This window comes from Rhodnius prolixus, unplaced genomic scaffold, assembly GCF_049639745.1.
Source record: "Rhodnius prolixus isolate KJV_2025 unplaced genomic scaffold, Rpr scaffold_10, whole genome shotgun sequence".
Classification (NCBI taxonomy): domain Eukaryota; kingdom Metazoa; phylum Arthropoda; class Insecta; order Hemiptera; family Reduviidae; genus Rhodnius; species Rhodnius prolixus.
Genome location: NW_027411615.1, coordinates 15,001,545 through 15,013,899, shown reverse-complemented (window position 1 = coordinate 15,013,899; position 12,355 = coordinate 15,001,545). Strand labels below are relative to the sequence as shown.

The 12,355-nt window shown below is 32.6% G+C and overlaps 1 protein-coding gene across 5 annotated transcripts in view; it reads right to left on the bottom strand.

Moving 5' to 3' along the window:
• Positions 1-12,355, bottom strand: part of LOC141457119 (tachykinin-like peptides receptor 99D) — a 470,553-nt gene that overhangs the window by 28,435 nt on the left and 429,763 nt on the right. For all 5 annotated transcript variants that reach the window (XR_012460203.1, XM_074133658.1, XM_074133659.1 and 2 more), the window contains one exon: positions 2,559-2,774. Coding sequence is in view for 4 of the 5 variants with exons in the window: in XM_074133658.1 (XP_073989759.1) it covers positions 2,559-2,774 (216 nt within the window). In the remaining variant the exon portion in view is untranslated. The remainder of the gene's footprint in view (positions 1-2,558; positions 2,775-12,355) is intronic.

Below are 12,355 nucleotides of genomic sequence, written 5' to 3'. Positions count from 1 at the left end.
AATAGCGTTAGTTGCTAGTAAATGTTAATGTGAGTAATGTTAATGTGTTAATAAATCAGGTTATTACTTACAACTTTAGCGAGTTTTATTATTTATCAAACCCACATATTATTTAATAACTAGTGGCAGGCATTAGTTGTGTAAGTAAAGTTCTTTCTTAGTAAAAGTTTTTGGAAAAACTTTACAATATTTTTTTCTCAAGGGACCTCATATTTGTCAAGGTGCAAGTTGTCACTTGGGTTTTCTAATAATATTCAGCAGCAAGCAATTTAAAGTAAAAACGACTGCATCATGGTTGATAAGCACTGCACCAGAGGTTCATTAACGTTGTAAATATGTCCTTAGGAAGTCTAGACTTTAACCGCTTAGTTAGAGAACATCGCTTTTTCCCTACAAAAACATTGCACTTCTACTAATCAGGGAACAGTTTCTGAGGTGAGCATAGATAAACATTTTTGTATACTTACCAATGTTTTAAATATTTGCTCTAACCATTTTGCGAAGTATGAGGATACAAATTTGTTTTGAACCAGACAATATACGAAAAGTCTTGGTATTTAGTTTTTGAGATTATTTTTGAAAAATAAAATAAAAAACTTTTGTAATATATCGTCCTTCATTAATTCTTGTGTTGCAATACAAGGAAAAGAATCGAAAAACGGGAGACATAAATCTTATATTGGCATCTCTAGCGTGCCCCTTTTTTTGTCATTCTACCTTCTTTCTTTAGAATTGAAGAACCCAAAGATTCTGTTTTCTATTAGGAAATTGATTCTACCATTCAAGCCATTCGAAAGAAAAGAGGTAACATCTTGAATCTAACCTAACAAACATATGTGCTTAAGTTTTTTTTATACTACTTTCACGCAAGAATCTTTTTGAACATGAACATAATGTATTTGACTGTAATAAAACTACCTTAAGCTATTTATTAATTACGAATTCTGCAGTTTTTAGTTTGCCATAATTTTGGTAAGAGGAAAATGTTTTGTTAAAGCTGTACTTCGCTAAGTATTAGATACATTGCAAGGTGTTAACAAAATATATCGAAAACAGAAAAATCGTAGAAAGCTAAAACTAAAAGAACACAACAATTATTTCATCGCATTTCTCCGATTTTTGTTTTATGGAATTAATCGATTTGGGCAATGAACGGCTCATATATTGTAGTAAGCAATAAAACGAACTCCACACCAGTCTGAAAAGATCTATTGTGGGCTGGATCTCTAATTTATAAGGATTCTTTAATAAAATAAATTCTCGTTTGTGTTGTAATCTGTTAAATAAAGTAAAGTAAGATATTGCCGTCTTTTTGTAAATTACGCGAGAGAACGTGGCGCGCGTCTGAGTGAAACTGCTGTAAAAATGGATGGCAAAGACGTCATGATTTCTGAAAAATTAGCTAGCCAAATTCGTCCAATTTTGGATTTATATTTAGCAAAAAGGAGGCTTAAATATATGTTGCTGATAATCCGAGTATTCAAGAAATCACACAGCATAAAGAACCACTTTGCTGATATTTCTGTTCTCTCTAACGTTTTTTTACAATCTTTTCTGAACTTCATGCTCTCGATACACATAGTTCAATCAATTTCATTTAAATAAAGAACATTTGGCAAGTTAAGAAAGAAGTGCTTTCAACACATAAACCTAACATACCAAAGTCCAGAACATATTTTTTTTGGCACATTCATGGTAACTCAGATATTACTAATATGAATTATTAAGGAATTAGTAGTATTTTATCCTTAGCAGAATAATTTTGAAATAAGTAGTCTTTTCTATCTGTAAATATTGGTCAATTTAATCTAAAACACTTTCGTGCATTTGAAAATGCATCTTAAATTTATATAATTATGGAAAAATTTTAGCAATCAGCGGGTCGACAGTACAAACCTCTTCTTCTACAAGACTATCTCTTTTCATTGTCATCGATTGATGTCAAGACTGATTTCTAAAACGTTGCCTTAAGTTAAATTGAATAAAACTACTTTAAATCTCTTGTGAAGATCCTCCTTGCAGACAGAGGCGTCGATGGCCTCGCGATCACCTGGAAGAGAGATAAACAAGACCATCCTTCGTATTCAATCCATTCGGTATTCAACTTTAACCGACTTATGATGGCCATCGTTGGATGGCCCTCATTCAAGCCCTTCCTGTGATTTATTTTATTTACTTATTTATTATTTTATTTTGTATTTTCTTTACTTTTTACTTTTTTCTTTCCATTTCGTATCTATTCTGTTATATGTTCGTCATATTTGCTTGTTGCGTCTATATAAAAAAATCTCTTGTGAGTAAAGTAATGGCTTCTTCCTCTTACTCGTGATTAAAAGAATAACTTTACTCATTAATTTTTTTATTTAATAATTGCCAGATTAATTAACTGGGTTGCAAAAAACAGGTCTATGCTACATTAAAGGCATTGGCATTCCAAATTTTAAAAGCAAATTTTTTATTTTAAAAGCAATTTTGATCAAGAATAACTTGATTAATAAGAAACATATTTAACAGTTTTTACATCAAGTTATAATTTAAATAGAATCTGTATTACTTACAAATACTCTTGACGACTCTCGTTAGTGCTGCCATCTGGCCATTCAGCATAGCAAATAACCCTGTTATCACCATTGGGAAATTCTTGCACAAATGTAGTGAAAAATATGAGCATTGGCAGAGAAAAGAATGATCCAACGATCCATATGCTGACTGCTATGCACAGTGTCATTCGTCGTCCCATTCTTGGCCTTAACGGATGCATTATGGCCATATACCTGGAACAGTTTGAAAATATTTCAGCCATGGAAGATGGAAATGTACAAAACATTTTAAGGAGGCTAAACATACGTAAAATAGTTCAATATTATTTATTTATTTTTTTGGCGCATCAACAGCTGAGGTCATTAGCGCCCGGAGCTTTTTCCAGTGCACTGCCGGCCTCCGGACAGTGTTCTCTCGTTACAGACAACACTGTCCATCACCGGACAGTGAGCTGTAAGAAGCTCCTAGGAAGAGAAAATCTAAGGGTCAGCTGCTGGATTCGAACCCGGGACCTCCGCGTGGGAGTCCAGTATGCTAACCTCATAGCTAATCCCTTCCCTAGTTCAATATTAAAATGCAGTTTAAAGAACGATATACAACAAATTGTAGACTGCACCTATTCAAGAAAAGCAGGTTGTTATTGGATCTTAAAAGATTATATATATCTTTCAAGTTTTTAAGTGCCTGAAGGAAGTTAATAATCATAATAGCCTTGGCTTAGAAACTACAACAGGATTTGAATGCTTTATGTTAAGCCAACGATAAATGTTTCCTGTTTTCTATTTCATTTTTCGCAACAAATCCTCATCGTATCATCACAATCCTCTTGTGCAGCAGCTTTCAACCCTAATCTTGCTCAATACTCCCTTTAAACGACTGAATATCCACAATAATCTAATGTAAGAAAGTGATACTACTAAGTATATTCTTCAAATATCATTCATTATTCAAATATTGTATTATTACTATTTATTCTAGTTTCATATTTGCTTGTTGTAAATTTTACAGTTGAAAATAAATAATTGACGGGTAAAAACGTGTAAATAAACAAATTGATGGATAATAAAGTTTAAGAGAAATTTAGTGAAAGGTCAAAGCTAAATTATAGCTTAAACTAGTTATTCCAGTTTGATTAAGAAGCTTATTATACCTTATTTATTATTTTTATAATTTTTCAATTTAAGTCAATTAACTTCAGAGTTCACTGGCATCCGGAGTTGGAATTGAGAATTCTGGAAGGTAACTTTGTGTACGAGGTGTGGCTATTAAATAACGAGACTGATGCTGTAAAACATTTTATTTTAAATTTATACATATTTAGTTATTATCTCCTTCAATATACACCCCTCGCCTATCCCTACAACGCTCCATGCGAATTTACCATTGTTCGAAACAGTACTGGAAGTCTTTTTCTGTCCTAAAACTAGGATGTTGTACTTGTATTACCCGAATATATTCGGGTAATATAGATAATTTATTTTATTAATACTCGTAAAAGGAATAGGCCGGAAACCCCTTAGAACGGTGGGGGAATAGGAGACTGGTGGACGCGGAGGCCGAGAGAGGGGAGAGACGGGGACAGAGTATTGAAAGACTTCATGTGAGACGGACGTCCATTATACGGTCAATACCGGATTTTTTAAGGAAATTTTTCTTAAGGACAAAATAGGCAAATAGAAGTACCCTGCCAGCGTACCTGTCTGGAGGAGTTTTCTCAGGCAGACCACCTCTGAGGGATTTAGGGAAACGCCTACCACCTACGTGGACGACCGGAAGTGAGGCTTCTTTAGAAAACGGCGAAAACAAAGCTGTAAGATCATTTTGTAATATTGGCCAATAGTTAATTATTAATTTAATAAACTGTATTTGTCATTTTTTTTGTATTTGGGTTTTTTTCACTTTATTATAAATACATATTGCGTTTTGCGTTTGATATTAACTTTTATTGTTCTATTTTCTTCTTGTTTCTGTTTATTGTTTTATTATTTTATCCTTTTTTTGTGGTTCGCTGTTACCACTTTATTAACAGCGTGGCGCTCAACGGTTACCGGTTTTTGAATTAATTTCTTCCCTGATACTTCTGCTTCCTCTTCGATTCCTTTTTTTTTTTGGTCATTTAAGCCGCCCACCCCCTTCTCCACTGAGCGATGTCAGGCTTTAATCATTGCCACCAAGTTTTGGGGTAATACTTGGCTAGAAACGTCTTGACAGACAATGCAGTGTGAGACGGCGCGTTGTCTTGATGGAGAACCCGTGACTTGTTCTTCCACAAATCGGGTCGTTTTTTCCTTACTCTTTCACGATGTTAAGCAAGCACCTCACGATAGTAATGTTGATTAATTATAATCGATATTTTAATCCGTTTTGGACGTGGAAGGGTGACCCGGGCGGTCATCATCTCCGACGTCTTCTCGGCCATCTTGGAATCGCTTGAACCACTCAAAAACTTGCGCACGTGATAAAAATTTATCGCCATAAACTTCTTTTAATAAAAGATAAGTTTCAGTAGCGGTTTTACCAAGTTTCATGTGAAATTTCACGACAATTCGTTACTCTACTACATGTGCGGTATCATGTTTTCGGCAAAACGAAACTAACACTTTTTACACAAACGACGGTTCTGGTCAGACAGATTTCTCTAGAAACACGTGAGACGCTGCAATCGAAAGAGAAGGCTTTACGCTGCACAGCTGTCGGTCGTTAGGATTTGGCGCATGCATAGTTCTTCTGTAGCAGCCTCAGTCTAGTTATTTAATAGCCACACCTCGTATGTCCCTAATTGTGACAATTCAAATTGGCATTGTTATTGACTAGATTAACTTGTACAATTTGTTGTATTCATATGATACCCGGATACCAGAAGTACTAATCAGATTCTAGTAATTTATAAAGTTATACTAAAGATGTGGTCAGGATTGTTGGAAATGAGACTCTCTTGATGGAGATGACTGCCGGTTAGAGAAGTTGAGTATAATAAATGGAGAAAAAGTAAATGGAACGATTTTCCGGGTAATTGAAAATGGGAACGTTTACTATTGGTCTCGAATATAAATAATTGCATTAATATTATTTATACATTTATACATAATTGAATTTGTTGCTTCAGGGCTAAATAATCTGAAATAGTCATACAATTTTAGGGCTGTTATTCCTCTCTGCCAAGCGATAAGGTTAGATTGATTTCATTGCTAACCTGAGCCATTTATACTAGCTGCGAGCTGCGCATACTCAAAAAAGGAATATAGGATACAGAAAATATTAAAGTGCTTCCATTTCTTCTCTCACTCAATATGGTGGCTCCTTCTAAAAATGTTAATTTCCGTTAGTGAGAGCAAATATTTCTCCTCACATATTTCCACTCGAATAAAACTTCTTTTAAAAAAAAATTTCCACTCGAATTTATACATACAACTTTTTAAATAATAATAATTATTTTTTTGTTATTATTTACACCAATGGGGGAAAAAAGTCCTTTAAAACTAATGTAGAACATGTCGGCGGATCACAGAAGTTTTCGAGTAAAATGCTGTTATGAATAAGAACAAACAAAACAAAAATCTTATATAAAATAAGTACAGTTTATTAAAAGAATTTATGTTTCTTGATAACTTTAAAATCCAATTGAAAAGAAGATTATTACCAAATTCAGCCATCATTTCCTTTATTTGTAATATGCTAAGCTTATGGACTAGGGCAGGAGTTGGCAACCTATTTTAAGTAGAGAGCCATTTCTCCTTAAATAATTTTAATAAAAACTCTGTAGATCATTTGTATTCACAAATTATTATTTTATGATATTCAATAACATTTAAATGTTTTATATATTTATTGTCACGTATTCCCAAGTAAACTTTAACAAAAACTTACAGTTTTAAAAGTTAAGTATAAGGGTTGATTAAACGCCAAAAGGTACACAAATCAGCAAGTACCCAACATTTCATTAATTCTTCATTAATATTTAAGTAATTTTACTGCATTAATATTCATTAATATTTTTTAGAATTTATTAGATGTCACAGACCCTTATGCTGGCCATTTTCGTCTACAAAATATTTGTTCAAGTAGCACTGTAGATTGACTGTAATATCTAGTTATTTATAATAATCAAACTATTAAATACAGGTTAAAAAAAAAAACGTTATAAAAAATAAAAAAAAATTATGAGGCTAAAAAATTCAAAACTTTTTTTGTATAAAAAAATTGTAATATGTAATATAAAGTAAATAAGATATGTATATTTTTAGGACAGCTAATTATTCCAGTATTTTACTATAAGTAAAATTAGGGGGACTAAATTAAATTACAATTGAGAAATCAATAATTGTTGAATAATCTACTTGTTATTAACTGTGTGTTATTTGTGCTCACGAATATTTCGGTAAGACGAATTCAAGACAGTAGCCGACTCCAACTTTGTCTTTTTCTACTTTAACATGCATGTACATATGTGTGATTTATCATAATTATAACAAAAAAATATTATAAATGAAGTGGCCAGCATAAGGGTCTGTGACATCTAATAAATTCTAAAAAATATTAATGAATATTAATGCAGTAAAATTACTTAAATATTAATGAAGAATTAATGAAATGTTGGGTGCTTGCTGATTTGTGTACCTTTTGGCGTTTAATCAACCCTTATATTTAACATTTTAAACTGTAAGTTTTTGTTAAAGAGATTTTTGTACCTTTTGGATAGATTTTCCTTTTTGTCTATTTTACAAAGTTACATATCTGCTTTACAGATTTTTTTTAAATTTGGAATAAGCAATTCTATCATTATAACCTGATAAGATGGTAAGTCGGAACAGTAACTACCACTAAAGAGATCTTTTTAAAGAATGATTATCGTTAAGGTCCCCCAAACCATCCTCAGTAACAATTTTTTTTGAAAAAGCGTTTTGAATAACATAGGAAGGTATTTGTGCGTAAATAGCAAAATTAAACTACGATTTCATTACTTCCTTTTAAGAGGAGTAAGAAAAATAAACTGCGATTGCAGTACTTCTAGGCAAAGAGGCAAAGATTTTTTAATCGAACGACAATTCATTGATTTAAATCGGTTCACTCATTGATAATTTAAATGATTGCAGTACTTCCTCTTAGTAGGTGCAAGAGCATCAGCAATGTAGAGGAGCTTTAACCACTTATTCGAGCTGAATTTTATCAAAATCGGACTAAGCGTTATAGAAATATTGGTAATAATAGTTTTAGAAAGGGCCTTATTTGGGTGGGGCAAACTCCCCTCCTTATGAGGCACGGCGTCGAGACTTTTAAAGTGCAAATCTGTACAAAATTTCGATTCGAATGACACTTCATTCATGAAAATCGGTTCACGTGTCGATAATTTGAAACGATTCCTATACTTCCCCTTAACAAGTGTAAGAGCTGATCGCCGCTTTAATGTTACGTAGGGGAGCCCTAACCCTATCATCCTACCAAATTTTATCAAAATCGGGCCAAGATTTACAAAGTAATTAGTAATAATAATTTTGGAGGGAGCCTTACATAAAGGGGGCTAACTCCTCTCCCATTCGATGTACAGCGTCAAGACCCCCAAAAGGCACATCTACAAAACATTCCAACTCGAATGACACCTCATTCATGAAAATCGGTTCGCGCGTTTAGGCTGTACGTTGTTTACAAAAAAGGTAACAAGAACAACAACAACAAGAAGAAGAACAAGAACATTTTTTGAAAAAGCCGTTTTTGCTCATTTTCGGCAACTTTTTTCTCGAAACCTATTAGATCTGGGTTGTTGCAAAAAAATTACAGCTATAAAGGAGGGTTTGCCCTATATTTTCAAGAAAATTTGGGAATTTTATCTTTAGTAGAAAAAGAGAAAAAAATTGTCAAAGTTGGGTGTTTTTCAACGTTACGCTTTTTCGTGCACTTTTTGACGATCAACCCTTATACAACTGTCCTACCGGACAGTTTTAATAAACAAATAAATAATAACTAAACGAATGAAAAGGCGGCAGTCTTACAATATAAATCATGTACTTTATTTTAATACATATTGTATAATTCTATTCAATTTCGATCCTATAACATTTAAAATTATTTTTGAAAAAATATCATTAATAAATAGAATTTTAATTTGTTTCAATAAAATTGAAATATACAATTTATTTTGGACAGACTGAAGAGCCACAAAATTTGGATAAAAGAGCCGCATGCGGTTCGCCCCCTGGACTAAGTGATATTCAGAGCTGTGGAACCTATTTGCAAAAACAGATTAATGTACGTTGTAACCTGTTTCTGTAGAAATGTTTCGTAGCCCTGAAGATAACCTGCCTCTAGATTGAAAGCTTGACATTAATATAATTAAATCATATATCACTAAAATTGGCCATAATCTTTCTTCTACTTAGAATGCGAGAATGACAAATGAACTTTTTAAAAACTAAAGCCTGTATGTGATAGGACAGTTTAAAATGATGTAAAGGACATTAAAATAACCTCAGTGGTTGGTCAGATTAAAATTGCTACTTAGTGTGACGAAATTTATCAGGAGTACAGTTTTTCCATGCACGAAGTTAATTTTGAAAAAATGTCACTCCTGGGCCTTAGTTTTGCTTGAACATTTAAAATGGAGTTTGTTGAAGATGGAAATAATCTAGTTGTGATTATATCTAAACAGATATCGTGCCAGATCAACTTTTCTTAACAGATCTTGAGCTACCCTGTGCTGCTAGTGCCTTGTAATTAGTAATACAATAAAGGACAACATGACTTAAACTGTTCCAGGTAACCTCCTTGGATAATTACTGGGTACAGTTGCATTTAATGGCCCCTGATTGGCATTCTTACCTGGAACCGCCATTTCACTAAAAGGTACATGTACTTCTAATTCTGTCTGTGAAGAATAAGCCTGCCGTTTCATTGATGTTCAATTTCATTCAACTAAAAACTGTTTCAACCAAATTTTGTGTGGAAAGACAACCAACGACTACTACACAACAACAACAACAAAAACCTTGGACGGCTTCAAAATGGATTCTTTCTTACAACGTTAATCCATACGTCACTTACGTGAAGACGACATCAAATGGGATAAACTAACATATTTGCTGAAAATCACTGGCACCGATCACTTTAATCTTATTTTGAACTACCTTCAACTCTCTTTCAAAAATGGCTCTTGGAATCTTGATAACAAATTGTATAAGACGACCACATGGGCAAGGAAGCGGTCATCAACTTGGTCTACTCTTACACAGTTATCCAGTAGTAATGCATTTAATTTTATGCGAGAATCATGCACTAAAATGAAAATTACACAGCATAAATCATGTCAATGCTTAAGGCTAAAATTATATAATAAAAAGCCTTAAGAGAGGATTCACAACCAATTTTTTTTCCCCTTCCTAAACTTTTAGAATAAAAAGTTTTAATGCCAGGAATTAACTTTAATAGCAAAAATAAATAAAAAAGTTTGTGCTATCTAATCAAGCGAGAAAAACGTCAGAGAAAAATTTTCAAAAAGTAATCAAAAAAAGGTTTGCAGTGAGTGAGTAATTTTGCTTTGGGATGGGACCTTTACTGAAGTTTTGATGGTCTAAGTTATGCTGAGTTCGTGACACGAAAATATAAAGTAAGTGTAAATTGATGTTACCGGCTTTTTTGCATTGTCAGTACATCCGCTAACTGACAATCTAATTCATTTTTTTTTAAATTAACTGGCAATGATTTGTTCGTGTTTTAAAGTTTTATTAATAAATGGTTTAATAGTAATTAAGAAAACTATATAATCGACTTTTACTAAATGTTTTCTAGCTTCTTAATGCTATCGTATAATAATAGATTAATTTTAAGTAGTGGAGAGGGGAGCACAATTGAACAGAATTTACACTTTCTGTTACAGAGTGCCCAGAATCGTATTATCGAACCTTTTTATTTTGTTTTCTACAACTTTCAAGTCTTCTGAACAGATCTATATCAATAAACAGTTGGTACTTTACATACATATCTATATTTTTTTAATTTGAAAAATTTGTGGCAAATGTTAGTATCTGCCCCACTGGTGGGGTAGCTTTGAACACAATATAAAATAGAAAGAAATGATATTACTTTACTCTGAATCCACCTTCTATCAGTTATTTCTCTCACTACTACATTACTTTCTCTTTTAAACCACTGATATCTAGTTCAAAAATCAAGAATGACTCAGTTCGGGATGTTGTACCCGAAGTGATGGGTTTAGGAAGTTTGAACAAAATATTCGGTTTGTTGCGCTTTTTAATGTAGGTTCGAACCACTTTCCCCTTCTCCGCGATTAAACAAAAAAAAGTCACAAACTTGCAGGTCGGTAGGGCACATTATAACTGAGATGTTCCATAAAAGAAAATATAATATCCAATACTTTTTGCAAGCAAATAGACTTTGGTAATACTAGATTTAAAAATACGAATTCCAAATGTTAATATGAACTTACAATACTTACACCTTTTCCACTACAATCTTCACAATACCCTCTGTCAATTATACAACAGGTCTACCACAAAATATGGGGAAAATTACCAATCACAAATGTTTTAAATATTTAGCGAGAAATTAAAACTATTCAAAGCTGGCCCCCTGTTCAAATGATCTGACTAATACGTTAGGGAGATCATTCAGATAGTGTAAATGTTAGATTTGATCAGTTTACAGGAAAAATATCAATTCTCAGACATCTTTTAGAATTGTTTGAGTATTGAGGGTTATGACACCGTGCCGCTAAGAATGTTTGAAATTGTCTCCATAATTACTTTAAATAGAGGCTCATAAGGTATTAAAATAAAATAAGTTTCGGAGAAAAATTCAAAACATATATTTAAGTGTAAACATATGACGGAAACATAGTTGAAGTCGAATTCTCTACACTAAACTAATTTATTCAACCACTGATCGTGGATTAAGGTTCGAAAAACCGGTTAGGGTTGCCCTAAACCTTCGTGCTAAGACGGATGAAATCAGTGATATTAGAGTTTAGTTATCTTCAAAACTGTTGAAACGATTGCTGAATTGATTGCTTCTCTTCCAAAACTTAGACCTGCTTAGTGAAAACATAACTTATACTTTTAAAATAAATAACTGCTTCATTATTGATGTTCAAGAACTTGAAAATAAATAGTAAAAAAGGAACAAAATCCAAACTCCCTCATTTTTGAAAGATTTTTAATTTTTCTAGAATATTTATACAAACACACAATAAATTTTAATGACTCACCTAAACGCTTACATTAAGTGAAAAAATGACTGGCACTAAATTTCAGGAGTATGCATTTAATGAATTGTTAGCTATTACTCGCCACGTACATATTCCTCTAATTGGGAAGACCCCCAGCACAGATCCATTAATCTACCAAACCAACATTGTTTACACTATTCGTAAAGCCTGGGTCAAACCACGCATTTATGAAGGAAAACAAACAAATAAAAAGCACAATTTTAACAAATTTTACTAATTTTTTTCAAACATTACCAAGTTCATTTTTCAACTGGAATTAGGGTAAATAATTTTGTTTCAACTTTAAAAAATTAAGCCTACTTTGAATAAAGAATCTTTCAAATTCAATTTTTATGAAATATAGATTTGTTTTGTGTAAATCTTCAGCATAGGGTTTAAATAAACAGCGAGACGTGAAGAAGCAAAAGATTGTAAACGACAGAATCTAAAATTTTTAAGATAATTTGCTTACAGTTAAGTACAAATTGCCTAAAGTGCGTAATGTTTGTAGGTATTGAATGCGATACTTATTTTCTGTAAAGTCTGAGTTCGTACGGGGGCCAATAGTGAATTACAAAATTTGTCTTTTGCTATGCAATA